Source organism: Zophobas morio, unplaced genomic scaffold, assembly GCF_036711695.1.
Source record: "Zophobas morio isolate AGI-343-1 ecotype UQ-CSIRO unplaced genomic scaffold, CSIRO_AGI_Zmor_V1 ptg000044l, whole genome shotgun sequence".
Taxonomy (NCBI): domain Eukaryota; kingdom Metazoa; phylum Arthropoda; class Insecta; order Coleoptera; family Tenebrionidae; genus Zophobas; species Zophobas morio.
This window is the reverse complement of record NW_026972149.1, coordinates 10,772,015-10,789,646: the sequence shown is the minus strand read 5'-3', so window position 1 is coordinate 10,789,646 and position 17,632 is coordinate 10,772,015. Positions and strand designations below refer to the sequence as shown.

Here is a 17,632-nt window from a genome sequence, read left to right as displayed (position 1 = left end):
TTAATGTTGTGGAACAAACGACGACACCTGTGAGCGAGTAGTCAAACTATGAAACGAATTAAAGCGAATGCTGTTGAAGTTACACGACGTTACCAACTAGGTGGCACTAGTGTTTATTTTTCGCTATACGCAGTTTTCTCGCTTTTCATACTATTAATAGTAATAACCCAGTTCAATGCCAAATTACGTCACAACAATACAGAATAGAATGTCAGTTTAAAAGTAGTATCACATTTATTAATTAATACTCTATATACAAAAATTACACTTAAACAGACTCAAACTCGATGTGGCATATTCTTCTGACTATTGATAAGGGTATAGTTGGGACGAAAATCGCTACGAATACGATAATAGGACTAACGATCATGAACACAAAGTACACCATGAAGGTCCAGAGGCATCTTTCAAACGAGTCATCGTACATTGCTTTTGGAACCATAACATCTGAAAAAAACATTAGTTTAGAGTCTTATTATATCCTTACTTACAGTAGTAAAGTGGCTTAAGTCGTACCGCTGCACTTACATGATCTACTTATTGCAATGAAAGTGCATCTTATTTTGTACGTTGTGTTGTATAACGGAATGCAGTTGCAGTATTATCGTAAAATGTGGATTCACTGGTACCTTGGTTAAGCCTCGCGGAGGTACTTCCAACTCCATTTACCTTTACTTACTGTAATTGATTGTTAAGTGATGCTTACTTAAGCCATCGTTGACACACTTTTCTCATTATTGTGACATCACTGATCATTGTTCTTAATGAAGCGATCTATGGTACCGTTGACGATCGATCACTAATCCGTTTTCGCGAAATTCTGCAATTTGCCTACCTGTGGTCGGCGGCAGAGTCCAGCACTCTACTCATCGTTGGTCGTTGAACGTGGATGTAGTATTTTGAGAACAAAGAACATGTTTTGGAATTTTTCCGAACGAGAGTGCACAACAAAATACCTCTCCCACAAGACTAGTCTCAGCGGTCTGAACGAGTCGGCAGTACCTGGTCGACCTTCGGTGCTTTGTTTAATACTTTCGCTTTTACGCCACGGTTTGTTCATTCCTGATACAATTATATAATTGTAACGATACTCATTTTAACGTTTAGTTCATTTAATCACGTCCCAGCTATAAACAAATCTACTTTAGCCTGATATTATGTGTGTTTCAATTGTAGTAATTGTAAGCCAGGGTCAGTATTATTGTTTTGATTTTTCACTTGCGTCATGAAGATTTATGAAAAGCTTGCATCAATTATTGGTCAACTACTTTCAGGGTTTTTTCCATTCGCACTAAAACTGGAAGAAAGCGACCATGACGTACCATCTTCGACCAGTATTCACCCAAGGATTTGCACAGTCGGTTTAGGTAAATCGGGAAAGAATCATTCTTGCGTCAAATCAGGCTGATCGCTTGATTTGGCAAGAAATTCGTGCAAACTCCTCAAGCGGCGAAATTCCTATTACAGTATCTGCAGCTCAACGTGACTAAAGAAGATATATGATTTGAACGTAAAATCGCACAATTTGTGACTATTGTAAATCAAGGCAGGTTCATAAACCATAGGTAGAGAAGCCACGGAACCGCTGCAACACTCCTATAAGTTACCTTCTGCAAGTTGTCAACATGTTTCACCGGCTACGTTGTCATCTTCTGAGATTGAAGTAATTTATCACATCGCAAAGAAAACAAAAATATGAAATACCAAAAATTTTTATTAAGTTAAAAATATTACAAAAATATCGTTAAGAGCTACAGTCTTCTCTTTTTGGTCCGCTTTAAAACTAAAAACACAAGTGTTACAAACATTTTAAAACAATTTACAACGTGAGATCTCAAAAATATGTATAATTAATCCATTTACTATTGCTTTTACCTATTACTAAACACGTCATAACTATAAGAACTTTAAAACCATAGTCATCTCAATATTAACACTATTGATCACAGAATAATTAATTACAAAAGGTGACGAACACTAAAAACACTAAATACAACTTTAGAGGCCAAACCGCCGTAACTGTACAGAAACCTGAGACTTAATTCCCAACCAACTTAATTTTTTTAATCATAATATTTAAACCTCTACAAACGACTTCACAACCGGAATTAACAATCTTCATTTGTACTTTTCGTATCATCTTGACTCAAAATCAGTTCGAAAATTTCGTCTAAACTCATCAAATTCTCGTCACCGCTCAATTCCGGGATCTCCTCGCCTCTGGTGAGTTCTTCTAACGAATTTAACTCTAAACTAGGGCTAATATCATCTTCCTGTCCTTCGTTAACGCCGTTGTCTTCAGCTTCGTTGTCACTTCGGGCGACTTCGGGGGTCGTCGGCTGACTTGACCCTTCCGATGAACGCGTGTGACACGACAGGCGATAAATAGTAGCTTTTTCCTGAATATTTCGTTATTTAGAATCACCGACACGAACTCGTACGTTATCCCCGCAACCACACAATAAACAAACATTGCTTAAAATTAACCAAAACAATGACTTAACTACAAGTTTTTAAATATTTGGAAAGTTCAGAGATGTTTAAAAAAAGAGAAAGCGTTTAATGAGTGATTAGTTTTGTTTGAATGTTGCGGGGACAACGCATTTAATTTACTATTTATTATTAACTTACAAAGTACTCCATGCTGGCTACGTGTGTCTGGAATGAGTAATTTTCGTTCTGTGGGCTACTTTGTGCCAACCTTGACGAACCGGACGAACGGTTCGCCTCTTCTGGGTGAGGACCCCCTAAACAAGACAGCAGGCGAGGATCTGGGGCATCTTCGATTATTTTATTAAAAACTTCCATGTAGTTAACACAGGGTTTTAACTGTTCCCAGGACAAACCTGCGAAGGGATGTATAATTTTTTGTTAAGTGATAAAAAACTATATGGTACCTGAGACATTAAGGGCTATATTTTCTCCATACATGTAGAACATCGCAGCTGCAGCGATGACGCTGTAACTGAACTTCAAGAAACCTGGATCTAGAGACAGCAAATCCATCAGTTGGGATGCCCGTGTGAACTGGAAGGCTGAATATTGGGGAAAAATAAAGTCCCTGTTGAAATCCAAACTCAGACCGAAACGGACTATGTCATTAGTTTTGAAATGTAACTGCATATATAAGTTCAGCCAATCAGTTGGTGTTGTAAGAACGACCTCCCAGCCTAAACTCTGCAAGCAAAAACGTCATCTACATTCGTCACACTTAAGTCACATTGACTTACATTTAAAATCAAAAGTTCACAGGACACCATCTCCTTAGCTTTACATGCGCCGTCGCACACATAAGAAAACTCAGACAAATTCGGGGGGTAAATCTCCTCAACTTTAGCAGCTATATACAAGCAAGTAATCCCCACTAATTGTAACAAACTTTTTGGTATATCAGGTCGTATTGACAAAAAACGATCAAAATAATCAACACTCAAATAATAAGTTACTCTTCTTAAGTGGTAAACGGCCGCCACTTCCATTAACCAGTCAAGAAGAATCGCCCTCATTCTAGGCGTCACACTCTTAAAATCGTTAAAAAGACGCGGATTGCGCAGCTTGTGGGCAGCCTCCTCTTTAAAAATCATATACATCCAAACTTCTTTGCACTCTGGATATTTGAGAAGACATTCAGGAACCCGACGTGTCGCTTTTGAAAAGTCCTCAGAAGTCGCGACATTGACCCTGGATTCTGCGAGTCTTTGGCGTTTGCGCGAATGAGGGGTTTTGTGCTCGGTTTCTGACAAGGTTTTAGAGCAGCAGGCTTTACTCTGCAAACAATAATTAAGTCAAGGTCGCTAAAATTTGCGCGATTACCATTTCAGTGGGTTCTTCCTGCAGAATGTCAGTCAGAGTGAGTTCTTCACTTCTTCTGCTCTCACCCTTCTTTTTGTCGCGTGCGGTTTTCATGTTCTCTTGGGCTCGACGTTTCGTGGCTTCCCCAAATTCGAACCCCGAGACCAAGTGTTTTCCGTGGATTTTTAATAATTGGAGTAGGGGGATGTCGTCGGTGTTGTCGTAGTCGCTGTAGGTGACGGGAGGTTCGAATTCTATGTAACTCGCATGGAGAACGTTGCTACAATTTCGATAAGTTTCAGTCGACAAACGGTGAACAGGGGCGGATAATACGTAAATGTTTACTTTACTTCGGTGATTGATTTAGGTCAATTTAAACTAACTTAAAAATAGAAATACCTATCAATATTTTCTTTATTGGAGTCTGAAGACGGCAGAGTTTCAATGCAATGAGTCTCCTCTAGGATGTCCTGACCAGATTTAGAACTACCGATGGAAAGGGTGTCTGCAAGAGGTTTACACCCACTTTCAACTGACTCCAACTCTGGAAATGGGTTGCTCTGTACAGAAATCGCTTCTTGGACGCTACAAACACGTAATCATGAACTAAATTAAAATATACTGAAGTGATTAAATACCCCTCAGTCTCGTTTTCGTTATTGTTACTTGGAACCTCTTCACCATCCTCATTTTGTGGTTCTGGAGGGCTAAAATTCTCGTATGTTAGCCAAAAATCACAAAAATTAACTCAAACTTACTTAAGCTGCTGACTGTGGTTCTCATCCCCACTCTGCTCAGCACAGCTGCAAACAAACTCTATTACATGGCTATTTAAAATTTAAAGGGCCACTGATAACAAACACGACACCAGTGACCCAATTTGTCTCAGTCTTTCACAATTTACTAAATAATATTATTCTTATTTTAGAACACAAAGAGTATCATAATTTGAAACTAATACCACTGGTGATAAGATAAATGACCACATAATTGTAAAGCCACAATTTTTTCCTTACCTGTTATTACGGCCTTCGCTCTCGCCAGATTCTTCCATGTTCGCAGATCTAAGAAAAAGCCACTTGAGCCCCCCGCAAGCTTAAAACAGAAATTTTGTCTTACTTGTCTTCGGCTTGTTCGATGAGAGCTTTATTCACCATAATGGGTCACCCTATCAAAAAACACTCCTTTATAAACACAACCCTACTGTATTAACAAATTTTAGCTAATTTTACTACCAAAAAGTCACTTTTGAGCTAGTTTTGCCTTCGTGGCGGTCATTGACAACACCTGAACTTTAGGCGCCAAAAGTGGCACTTTATTTACGGAAATGTCGAAATTCTGACTAAAAATCGCCTCAGAATGAAAATTACTGATTCAACAACGTCTATTTTCGACTTTTCTGTCACAAATTTGTACCGATTTTGGCCAAAGTTGGCTTTGAAACTGTTCGTGACCAATGGTGAGGTTATACGCGGCAAATGTAATTTTACGCTCTGTGATTTCCACAGATCGTGCTATTTTTGCCGATTTTTCAAAGAACACACAATTTCGTACCTTGTTTTTGATAATTAGACCAAAAAACCGCACTCGTTCATTTATTTTACACCAGAAAAAGCAATCTAAACACAAAAAGACCGGGAAAGTGCACCTCCCACGAATCCGTCACAAAATCAACATCAGCCGTTATGTAATTCGGAAATATTTTACATGGGGTCTGTAAAAGTGTCAAACTACCCGGTGGTGGTTGTTTTTGGTTGGAAAATAGCCAGAAATTTGTTTAAAATGGAATTATTACCGGTGTTGTTGTCAACAGGTAGGGGTCTGGGTTAACCGTATTTTACATCGTCTAGGCACAGGGAAAACTATCACTAACACGTTAAAACTACTTTTAACACTTGGAGAACAACTTTAACACTAATTTTGTTTAAAAGGCACTGATTTAAGACTTTAATTTTTACTGTTTTATCATGGACTGCACAAACGGACACCGTCCAATGAATTAACATCAACAAATGCCGCTTCATGGCTGACATGCGTACTGGGCGTTGGTCCCTTTAATTATTTGAAAATGCGCGCCAAAATCAAAAAACCTGATTTTACAAAACACGTCATTCTAGAATCGCCCATTGAATATCGCAATTTTTAAATATTTCAAAAAATTTGAATTTCACATCGAATATTTCGAAAATATTGCTCCGTGATCCTAAAGACGCTACATTTTTGGAACGAGCACGTCAAGATCTATGACCCTGAATTTTTTGAAAAATTTCAGATGACAATTTCAAAAATAAAATTTTCCTCTATGTATTATGCAAATTTCGACACATTTTCGACGCCCACCCACCCTCTCTTTGCTTAAAGGATAAGTCATTTGTCAAAATCAGCCTTATCTTAGCAGGTACTAGCCCCGCCTACCCTCCCTCTCTATTCTTAGAAGGTATGCCATTTGCCAAAATCAGTTTTATCTTAGAGGGTAATTCATTTGCTAAAATCAGCTTTATCTTAGCAGGTACTAGCCCCGCCAACCCACCTTCTCTATTCTTAGAAGGTATGCTATTTGCCAAAATCAATTTTTTCTTAACAGATACTAGAACCGCCCACCTACCCTCTCTTTTCGGAGGGTGTGTCATTGCCGAAATCAGTTTTATTTTAGCAAGTACTTAATGATGATAAACTTTTACAAAAAATGATCAAAATTTGAAAAAAAGTGATCGCAATTTTTAAAAATATAAAAAAATCCGAATTTTATACCGAATTGTTCGAAAATATTGCTCTGTGACCCTAAACACGCTAGATTTTTGGAATCAGTCCGTCAAGATCTATAACTTTGAATTTTTTGAGAATTTCTAGACGGCCTTTTCAAAAATGAAATTTTATTGCATTTTGCCGTGTTTTTCTTAATATATGTATGTAGTGTCCTTTTCACAACAAAAAACTTAAAACTTGTTCAAAATGGTAAATTTTTGTAGGCAAATATGGATTTTGCAATTATGCTCCGCCTCTTGATCTGACTACGAATAAAAAATTCATCAGAATTGAGATCAGGGTGGGTGGGCTAGTCTTATATTTTGCTTCTTTTTTAAATATAAGCAGTCTTCTTTCCCCAACAGGAAACTGAAATCATGTTTAAAATAGTATAATCGACAATTTTTGTAGAGAAATGTGGATTTGGAAAATAAGCTTTGTCCTTTGGTCCGATTACGAACAAAAAATTCATCTTTTTTTCGCTTGATTGCGTAATCTTTTGAAATTTTAGTGTTTTATTTTTTATGAATATGAAAGTCTTGAGTACAGCAGTGTTTTCTTTTTTAATTCGGGAGACTCCTAGGTACCCATGGTGTATTATTTTAGGAACCCATTGAGACTTTTTGTAAATTATTTCTTTTTGCTTAGAGGGTATCTCATTTGCCAAAATCAGCTTTATCTTAGCAGTTACTAGCCCCGCCCACCCACACTCTCTTTTCTTAGAGGGTATCTCATTAGCCTAAATCAGTCTTATCTTAGCATCTACTAGCACCGCCCACCCACCCTCTCTTTTCTTAGAGGGTATCTCATTAGCCTAAATAAGTCTTATCTTAGCATCTTCTATATCTATATTTTGCTTTTTTTTTTCTTAATATGCATTGCCACCTTTTTACAACAAAAAATATGGATTTTGCAATTATGGGGCGGAGCCTAATTGCAATATCGATATTGTTACCGGATCAAAACTACGAAAGCACTGCAGCCAATGAGAATCCTGGATTCGTGCCGAACTAGTGGGCGGAGCCGATGCGAGTCTATAAAAGTAGCGCGGTTCGGGAGACTCGTGGCAGTCGACAGCGAGGACTAGAGGAAGAAGAAGCCATCCAACCACCACGGGGACCTGGAGGAAGAACTCTCCGGCGCTGGTGCGGCCGGCCGGCGACCCCAGAATCGACTCCAGGGGCCCCCGTGACTCGTTACGCTAGATCTGCATTTTATTTCACCACCTTTTCCCGCTCCTAAATTTCGCAACCTTCGAGCGCACGTTGTAATAACCCAAACCTGCCGCCGAAATTTTGCACATGCGCACTCTGAACACAAGAAAACCGCGCAAATTCAAATGAATAATTTGGCCAATGATCGTGAACGTCTAGCAAGGTTAGGACCTACGTTGTGTTACGTTAATATGGCGGCAGGCGGTTCAGATCTATAGCGAAGTGAGCAAACCAACGAGTGAGGGAAGAACACAGGTATAAAGACACATAAATTTTTAACGGGAGGGCGCCTTTAATGTTTAATGATTATACAATAAACGGGTTAAACACATTGCAGTTTGCAATTACAATTATTTTGCGACACATTTCGTCTTGTTTACTAAATTTAATATCATTGTGTTTACAAATTGTTAAAAAGCAAGGTTCGGGTCCAAACCTCCCAGAAAGACACCGAACAGGCCCATTAAATTACATCTTTTCTAACAATAAATTTTACTCATAATTTTAACATGCGGAACAATGACTCCCCTTTGCATTTTCGCCGTGAAAAACAAAAAAAAACGTAGCGCTTCGCCAGTGGAAGAACAGGAGGGTTATTTGACGTGCGAGGATATACAAACGTCACATTAGAGAGAGAAAGAGAAAGAGTTAGGGCCGGGGGGGGGCGCCCCCCCGTCCAAAAGTGCCTGTCCGGGCCCGCCGGTTTCGTGGCGCGATGTACCATTGACTACCGGCCGTTCCACGAGAAGCTGCTGTCCCCGAATACAACTGCCACCCCGTCTACAAGGTCCGATGGCCCCGCAGTAACCAGGTCGCTGCTCAGTAGTATCGTGTACCGTCCGATCAACGACGGGATTAAAGTCGGCGGTACATCACGCATCGATCACCCGCGGAACGGAAAAGAAAAAGGAACCGGACCTATCAATCATGCCTTGTACTAACGTGAAAAGAAGAGAAGTCAACTACAAAAGACACATAAAAAAACACCCGCGTTCAGGGCAGACGATAAACACACAAATTTAAAAATAATGGGTGGGGGGGTTTCCCCTGGGGTGCTTCCCCTATTGCCGTTTTGGCTTTTTGGCGAGTACATATTGGAAATTCAGCTGTAGGAACTAATAGTCACGTGCGCATACATTAATTATTAGTTACCTTTACACACAAAAAAAAAAACAAAGAAAGAGAGAGAACGAAAAAATGAGAGAGAGGGGGAGAGAAAGCTCTGCGCCACGGGTCGTAGTTGAGTGCAAGCGAATCAGATTACGAACAGAGGAGTCATTATTTTCACAGGTTCTAATTTACGTGTTACGACAACACTTCACTAAATAATGAAGCAAATATCAAAACGTCACCGTCGCGTCGGTCGCCATTTTGTTCTACGTGAAGCGTCACATGTTATCTCTTTCTAAATAATACAAATAACAAAGATAGACAAACGCCACCATCGCGTCGGTCGCGATTCGAGCTTGTGCGCAGCGTCACTCGGTTTCTCTTTCTAGCTAACGAACTAACAAAGACAGCAAAACGCCGGCGTCGCGTCGTTCGCCATTTTACTTTTCGTGAAGCGTCACAGGCTATCTCTTTCTAACTAACGCAACTAACAATTACCCAATTACCCGGTATCCACCACCTAGCTACGCTAACCCAAAACAATGCTATTTACCCACTTAAAATTAACCCTTCCGTCCCTAGCCCGCTTTGATACTACTTTCCGACACCCGACCGCGCGAACAACGAATTTATCATTATTATACCAACACCCTTCCGCATGCATGCACCCCTCTTACAATAATCCGCCTCTAACATCCTATGTGATAGTCTAGCCTACCTATACGCCACCGATCTGAGTAAAGGGTTACTGCCGTTAGCGTCCTTTCAGCACTTAAGTCACAGTCGCCGTGCGGGCGTCGCACCAAATTCCACCACACTGGATAGCAGATCGTTTATCCGTACACCGCACCCGTCACAAACGTCTCGGACAGTCTTTGGTTCCTATTTTCAAGGGAAAATTTCGGAAAAACGCACAAAAATCAAAGACAATTATTTGTTCGATCCACACCCCTCAAGGTAGTACTTCGAACTCCCTCTCCCTTCCTTCTTCATCCACTCATCTCGCATCCCTTGGTACGTCTCGTACCACCCAACAGATGGCGTACCAAGTATCGTTCTGAGCTTAATTCAGATGTTGCTTTGGCGCCGTATTGTTTCGATTCAAGTTTAAAGCCGGATATTTCAGTCGCCCCCCAGTGTTTCCGGAGCGAAGACGGGCGCAGCGCACGGAGACACTCCAAGTGTGGTCGTACTCTAGTTGTGAACCAGGTGCACCTGGTGCGGTGGCAGGCCCTTCCTTTTTTTCTTGTCGTGACGTACTCGGCGCCGATTGTTTTGCAGACAGCGCGATGAGCATGAAAAAAAAAAAAAATACACGGCAATATCAAGATCGAAGGTGGTACAATTTCAGATTACCAATGTTGTAGTTGCCCTTCCTCTCCTGTGTGTTGGGGTCCTGCAATGTGTAGACATTCGGGTGAGGCTGGTCCGAAATGCGGTACGGGCCAGAGTACAACAGTGCAAACTTGGCGAAAATCTTGTTGGCTGCATCAGAAGTTGGGTTCTCCCTCAGAAGGACATAGTCGTTCACCTGAAGGACGTCATGGCGTTTTCTGCTGTGCCGTTTCCTTTGTTCTGCTGCCAGTTGTAACCTCAGTCTGACATCAGCTCGGATTTCCTCCAGATGTTTCGTTGGCTTAGCCGGAAGCAATGGCTCAATGAGGTTAGAAAGTGGGTTCGGTGGATTCTTCCCTCGCAAAATTTCATACGGCGAGTATCCCGTGCTGATGTGGGGGGTCACATTGAACAGGAGCTCGATGTTAGGTAACACGGTACCCCAATTGGCGTGGGAGTCGTGGCAATATGTGCGAAAAAGTCGGCCCAATTCTTTCATTACACGCTCAGCGGGATTCGATTGGGGGTGTCGGACAGATGAAAAAGTGGGTCGGATTCCCCATTGACGGAGGGTCTCCTGCCAATGACGAGACTGAAACTGTGTGCCATGATCGCTAAGGACAACTTTGATTGGCACTTGTCGATGAAAATCTTCAACGATTTTTCGAGCTGCAATTTTCGCTTGGGCTCGTCGAAGGGGGTACAGTTTGACAAATTTTGAGAACGTGTCCACCACCACAAAGATATATGACACCCGAGAGCGACTCTGGGGCAGAGGACCATAAAAATCGACAGTTACTAAATCACCGGGATTTTCAGCCAAAATGGGATGCATCTCGCCAGCCAGGTGGCGATTGGGGTGTTTTGCCTTCTGGCACAGATCACACGCTTTGACGACTCGCTCTATGCGCGCGCGCATTCGGGGGAAGAAGAAGTATCGCCTCACCAATGAGAAAACCTTCGAAATGCCAAAGTGTCCAAACTGCTCGTGGAAATTTAAAACTACCTCGTCTATCAAGGGCTCGGGTAATGCGATTTTTGCTACCTTCTCAACAGGATGGAAAAAGATCAAGATGTTGTGATAGATACGCAAATTCGGGTAGTGGCGGCAAGTGCCCCAGGTTCGATTACCTCGCCTTCGGGCTAGAAACCGCGGGCCTAGAAAAATATCTTCCTGTTGCAGCTGGCGCAAATTTCGGAACTGATCCTTCAATTCGTTTAACCCTGATGCCGTGAAGGTGGCAACAACGGAGTCAAACTCAGAAAGGTCCACTGAAGCCACAAGGGGAGAGTTCTGGGTCCGAAGCGGAATCGACCCTGAGTCCGGGGGGTACCTGGAAAGAATGTCCGCCACAACGTTTTCCGTGCCCTTGATGTGCTCCACTTCATAATCGAACTCATTCAGTAGGAGCGACCATCGCGTTAAGCGATCATTCAACAGCCGGCACTGTTTGAGAAATTTGAGGGCGTAATGATCTGTTCGAATGATGAGCTTGTGGCCCAGGAGGATGGTCCGGAACTTCTGAAGACCGAAGATGATGGCCAGAAGCTCCTTTTCTGTCACTGTATACAGTAACTCAGGACCTCTCAAAACCCGACTGGCAAACCCTAGCACGCCACGATCGCCTCCCTCAACTACCTGATACAGCTCCGCTCCGAGCGCCATTCCTGAACCATCAGTCTGGAGGTAGAAGACCTGGTTGAAGTCCGGGAATTTCAGAATAACAGCTTCCAGGAACAGCTCCTTCGTCTTCGCAAAGGATTCTTGTTCTTCGCCGGTCCATTTCCAACGGCTTTCTTTCCTCAGCAACCGTGTGAGCGGTAAGATGCTGTGGCTGTATTTATTACAAAAACGACGATAGTACCCACAGAGCCCCAAAAATGCTCGAAGGTGTTTTCGGCTTTTCGGAACAGGAAATTCTTGGATCGCTCGGACCTTATCTGGATCAGTCGTTACACCCTCGGCCGACAGAAGATGCCCCAGGAACTTAACCTCGGGTTGGAGGAGCGTAGATTTCTCCAAGTTCACGGTCATCTTCGCCTCTTGAAGTCTAGTTAACACCTTATCGAGGTGTTCGAGGTGTTGTTCGAAGGTGTTGGAAACGATAAGAAGGTCGTCGATGTAGTTAACTGCAAACTCTCGCACTTCCGGTCCCAAGATGACATCCATGGCCCGGCTGAAGGAACCCACAGCTGTCTTCAAACCAAATGGAAGCACTTGGTAGGTGTAAGACTGGCCATTGAACAAGAAAGCGGTATATTGGGTGCTCTCTGGGCTCAACGGGATTTGCCAATACGACGACCTCAAATCAATGGTCGACAGGAATCGGACGGATTGGAGGGACTGCAACAATTCTTCCGGCGGCCTCGGTGCTTCACAATCTGCCACCATTTGTTTGTTAATCCACCGCGCGTCCAGGCAAACTCGGACCGAACCGTCTTTCTTCCTGACTGCTGTCATTGGGCTGGCAAAGGGTGACGCTTCTCTCTTGACCACTCCTAGGTCCATCATTTGTTTGATGACCGTTTCCACCTCTGGGCGGAGACTGAATGGGATCGGGTAGGCTTTCCGTAGGAACGGCGTAGTGTCGTGCATTTTGATGGTGTGCACGTACTTGTCGGTGCGTCCCGGTAATTCGTTGAAAACGACCCGACGCCTCTCCAACAACACTAACAGCTGATCCTTTTGAGACGTAGACAACGCCGGAATTTTGTCGACCTTCTCCTTTAGCGTGTCCAAAGACACCACGGTTCGTGCTAACTGCGGGGCTGCTCCTAACTTGACCGGATACGCCATACTATTCACCGACTCTGCTTCCGATACTAACGAATCGACCTGGAAGGGAACCTCATGACGTCCTTCTCTCACACGGATGGACAACACCTTCTCTGGGAAATACAACCAGGCGTCTACTTCGGACAACCAGTCAACACCTAGAATGACAGGACGAATCAAGTTCTTTACAACAAGAAAAACGTTCGCCGACGTCTGGCCTCCTACAGAAAATTCCAGCCAGACCTGAAATTTAATACGTGGGCTTTGTTGTCCCGTCGCACCTCGGATGTGCGTTGATGCCACCGGAAGTGACGGAATGTGGAACCTAGAAGACAAAGACAAAAACTGCTCCTCATTGATACAAGTCACCTCGCTGCCGGAATCTACTAGAGCTAAAAAGTCTTCCTGAAAAATGGAAATAACAACGTGCGGAAGGACGGACAGTCTGCTTGAATTCGCGGGCGCGTCCGTAGCCGACTTTCTCAACGTGGCTACCTGGAAGGAATCGAGGGGGCAGAGATTCTCGCGGATCAAACACGGCGCTGAGGGCGCCACTACAACACCCAGTGGCGTCTGGAGGCCTGTGGCACGCGCACCCAACGGCTGGTTATGTCTCCATCCGTGGCGCTGCAACAAAGAAAGACCCTTAGGATACATCGGCGAATAATTTATACGTGGCAACGCGGGCAATGGCCCTATCTTACGCAAGGCATACGCAACGGGGCCAGCAACGAAGTCGGCACTGCCTTTGCCTGGTTCAGCATTCGAACAGCCGGCTGGGACAAACCTGATGAAGGGAAAATTGGAGGTCTTGGATGACAGATTCGGACATGGGGCCTCCAGCTTCACGTCCTTCTCTAGTTTCCCGACCTCGGAATTGGAGGTGGGATAGAAAACGGGTGGAACGGCTCAGTGTCTTGACTCGCAGGGCTCACGCTGGAATGCACTTGCAGTGCAGCACTCGTGGGGCGTCGCAGAACCTCGGACCTGGAACGTCTAGGGGGATGAATTAGCGATTCGCCTTCCAAGAATTTCAGGGCCCCTTCAATCGTTCGTTCTCCCTGAAATTGTGCCTGCCACTTCCCGTGGACCTCTTGGGGAAACAGCAGCATCAGGTCGGACACCAGTAGGTCTTCCGGTAGGGGGATCGTCAAGGTGCGAAGTTGGTTGACGAGCCTCACGAAGTATTCCGACATGGAATTCCCCTTCGTCGGATCGTATCGTCGACTCATGATCTGCGCCCGCACTTGAAGCTGGCGATCCCTGCCCCAGAATTTTGCGAGGAACCCCTTCCGGAAGTCCTCGAAAGTGGTCCATGCACCTCGCTCAAACGCCGCCCATTCCTCCGGCCACCGTGTGAGACAATCGATCACTTCGTTTAACTTGTCACCTTCCGAAGCGTGGATCCTACCGTAGTAGTTCTCAAATTTTTTTAGAAACCGCACTGGGTTCTCTAATTCACCCCCGGTGAACTGGGGCCGAGCGACCGCCGGGGTGCTTCTGAGGGGAACACCTGAAACACAAGAGGCAGTCCGCGTAGCACAAACAGGCCGTGTACTCTCACCGGCTCCCTCCTCGACAGGTGGTTCCACTACTCCAACTGTTGGTGGATCGGTAGCGCTCTGAACGGCGACCTCCGGGCCCTCAGCTCTGGCCGTCAGCAGGGACTGCACGGTGGCGGTTAGGACTCGCTGTTGTTCCGTTAGCGTCGCAATCAGGTCCCGCTGTTGCTGGAGAGTGTGTTGGGTTTGCCGATCCTCCGGGACTGGCCAGACCCAACGACTCGTCGCCACTAGTGGTCGTCTTGGCCTTCTACTTCTCGTCCGCGGTTCCGTCGTCGCCCGTTGTGGACGCGAGGTCCACCTTCCGCTGCCGGAACTCACGTGTTTCTTGCCGCCGTCCATTTCTTATCTCGAAGGTTACCTATAAGCCACCACAAGTAAATTGTTCACAGACACAACCGTGTTCCCCCACACATTGCTCACAACGTCTATAAATCCTGGTCACGGCACCAATTCTGTAATAACCCAAACCTGCCGCCGAAATTTTGCACATGCGCACTCTGAACACAAGAAAACCGCGCAAATTCAAATGAATAATTTGGCCAATGATCGTGAACGTCTAGCAAGGTTAGGACCTACGTTGTGTTACGTTAATATGGCGGCAGGCGGTTCAGATCTATAGCGAAGTGAGCAAACCAACGAGTGAGGGAAGAACACAGGTATAAAGACACATAAATTTTTAACGGGAGGGCGCCTTTAATGTTTAATGATTATACAATAAACGGGTTAAACACATTGCAGTTTGCAATTACAATTATTTTGCGACACATTTCGTCTTGTTTACTAAATTTAATATCATTGTGTTTACAAATTGTTAAAAAGCAAGGTTCGGGTCCAAACCTCCCAGAAAGACACCGAACAGGCCCATTAAATTACATCTTTTCTAACAATAAATTTTACTCATAATTTTAACATGCGGAACAATGACTCCCCTTTGCATTTTCGCCGTGAAAAACAAAAAAAAACGTAGCGCTTCGCCAGTGGAAGAACAGGAGGGTTATTTGACGTGCGAGGATATACAAACGTCACATTAGAGAGAGAAAGAGAAAGAGTTAGGGCCGGGGGGGGGCGCCCCCCCGTCCAAAAGTGCCTGTCCGGGCCCGCCGGTTTCGTGGCGCGATGTACCATTGACTACCGGCCGTTCCACGAGAAGCTGCTGTCCCCGAATACAACTGCCACCCCGTCTACAAGGTCCGATGGCCCCGCAGTAACCAGGTCGCTGCTCAGTAGTATCGTGTACCGTCCGATCAACGACGGGATTAAAGTCGGCGGTACATCACGCATCGATCACCCGCGGAACGGAAAAGAAAAAGGAACCGGACCTATCAATCATGCCTTGTACTAACGTGAAAAGAAGAGAAGTCAACTACAAAAGACACATAAAAAAACACCCGCGTTCAGGGCAGACGATAAACACACAAATTTAAAAATAATGGGTGGGGGGGTTTCCCCTGGGGTGCTTCCCCTATTGCCGTTTTGGCTTTTTGGCGAGTACATATTGGAAATTCAGCTGTAGGAACTAATAGTCACGTGCGCATACATTAATTATTAGTTACCTTTACACACAAAAAAAAAAACAAAGAAAGAGAGAGAACGAAAAAATGAGAGAGAGGGGGAGAGAAAGCTCTGCGCCACGGGTCGTAGTTGAGTGCAAGCGAATCAGATTACGAACAGAGGAGTCATTATTTTCACAGGTTCTAATTTACGTGTTACGACAACACTTCACTAAATAATGAAGCAAATATCAAAACGTCACCGTCGCGTCGGTCGCCATTTTGTTCTACGTGAAGCGTCACATGTTATCTCTTTCTAAATAATACAAATAACAAAGATAGACAAACGCCACCATCGCGTCGGTCGCGATTCGAGCTTGTGCGCAGCGTCACTCGGTTTCTCTTTCTAGCTAACGAACTAACAAAGACAGCAAAACGCCGGCGTCGCGTCGTTCGCCATTTTACTTTTCGTGAAGCGTCACAGGCTATCTCTTTCTAACTAACGCAACTAACAATTACCCAATTACCCGGTATCCACCACCTAGCTACGCTAACCCAAAACAATGCTATTTACCCACTTAAAATTAACCCTTCCGTCCCTAGCCCGCTTTGATACTACTTTCCGACACCCGACCGCGCGAACAACGAATTTATCATTATTATACCAACACCCTTCCGCATGCATGCACCCCTCTTACAATAATCCGCCTCTAACATCCTATGTGATAGTCTAGCCTACCTATACGCCACCGATCTGAGTAAAGGGTTACTGCCGTTAGCGTCCTTTCAGCACTTAAGTCACAGTCGCCGTGCGGGCGTCGCACCAAATTCCACCACACTGGATAGCAGATCGTTTATCCGTACACCGCACCCGTCACAAACGTCTCGGACAGTCTTTGGTTCCTATTTTCAAGGGAAAATTTCGGAAAAACGCACAAAAATCAAAGACAATTATTTGTTCGATCCACACCCCTCAAGGTAGTACTTCGAACTCCCTCTCCCTTCCTTCTTCATCCACTCATCTCGCATCCCTTGGTACGTCTCGTACCACCCAACAGATGGCGTACCAAGTATCGTTCTGAGCTTAATTCAGATGTTGCTTTGGCGCCGTATTGTTTCGATTCAAGTTTAAAGCCGGATATTTCAACGTCTTTCTCAAGACGGAGCACGTCGTCGTGGGGGAGTTTCACCACGTCCAGAAGCCGGTCCCGTAACAATATTTCCTCATACAGATTTTCCATTTTAAAGATGTTTTAAGTTTCATCTTGTGAAAAGAAGTCTACACATGTTAACACAAAAAGACAAAATGTCAGCCCGCCCACCCACCCTACCTCAATTGTGATGATTTTTTTATTCGCCGTGAATCAAGAGGGCGTAGCTTAACTGCAAAACACTTATTTCTTGACAATAATTTTTTAAAAACATGTTTTTGAGTATTGTGTTTGTTCAAAGAATACTATGTATATTCAGAAAAAAAAAGACAAAATATTAACCCCGCCCACCCACCCCATCTAAATTGTGATGATTTTTTTTTCTTCGAAACTTAAAACACGTTTAAAATGGCAAATTTTTGTAAAGAATTATGGATTTTGCAATTAGGCTCCG

General features: G+C 44.1%; 2 protein-coding genes and 1 long non-coding RNA gene across 3 annotated transcripts; all 3 read right to left on the bottom strand.

The window, feature by feature from the left end:
• Nucleotides 1–215: 215 nt before the first annotated feature.
• Nucleotides 216–1,005, bottom strand: LOC135141466 (uncharacterized). Its single transcript, XR_010282389.1, has 2 exons — nt 836–1,005; nt 216–447 (listed from the first exon to the last, which is right to left on the bottom strand). It is a non-coding gene; the product is annotated as an uncharacterized LOC135141466 (long non-coding RNA).
• Nucleotides 1,006–1,757: 752 nt separating this feature from the next.
• LOC135141569 (G1/S-specific cyclin-E-like) lies at nt 1,758–5,786 on the bottom strand. The gene is made up of 11 exons (XM_064072793.1): nt 5,588–5,786; nt 4,912–4,960; nt 4,809–4,856; nt 4,551–4,595; nt 4,431–4,499; nt 4,192–4,377; nt 3,814–4,072; nt 3,231–3,767; nt 2,898–3,177; nt 2,632–2,846; nt 1,758–2,399 (listed from the first exon to the last, which is right to left on the bottom strand). The coding sequence occupies exons 2-11, from the start codon at nt 4,947–4,949 to the stop codon at nt 2,109–2,111; spliced, it is 1,968 nt and encodes a 655-aa protein (XP_063928863.1). The 5' UTR covers nt 4,950–4,960; nt 5,588–5,786; the 3' UTR covers nt 1,758–2,108.
• An 8,033-nt stretch (nt 5,787–13,819) lies between these two features.
• Nucleotides 13,820–17,166, bottom strand: LOC135141421 (uncharacterized). Its single transcript, XM_064072504.1, has 2 exons — nt 16,767–17,166; nt 13,820–14,895 (listed from the first exon to the last, which is right to left on the bottom strand). Exon 2 carries the CDS (start codon nt 14,874–14,876, stop codon nt 13,830–13,832), a length of 1,047 nt encoding a protein of 348 aa, XP_063928574.1. The 5' UTR covers nt 14,877–14,895; nt 16,767–17,166; the 3' UTR covers nt 13,820–13,829.
• Nucleotides 17,167–17,632: the final 466 nt, after the last annotated feature.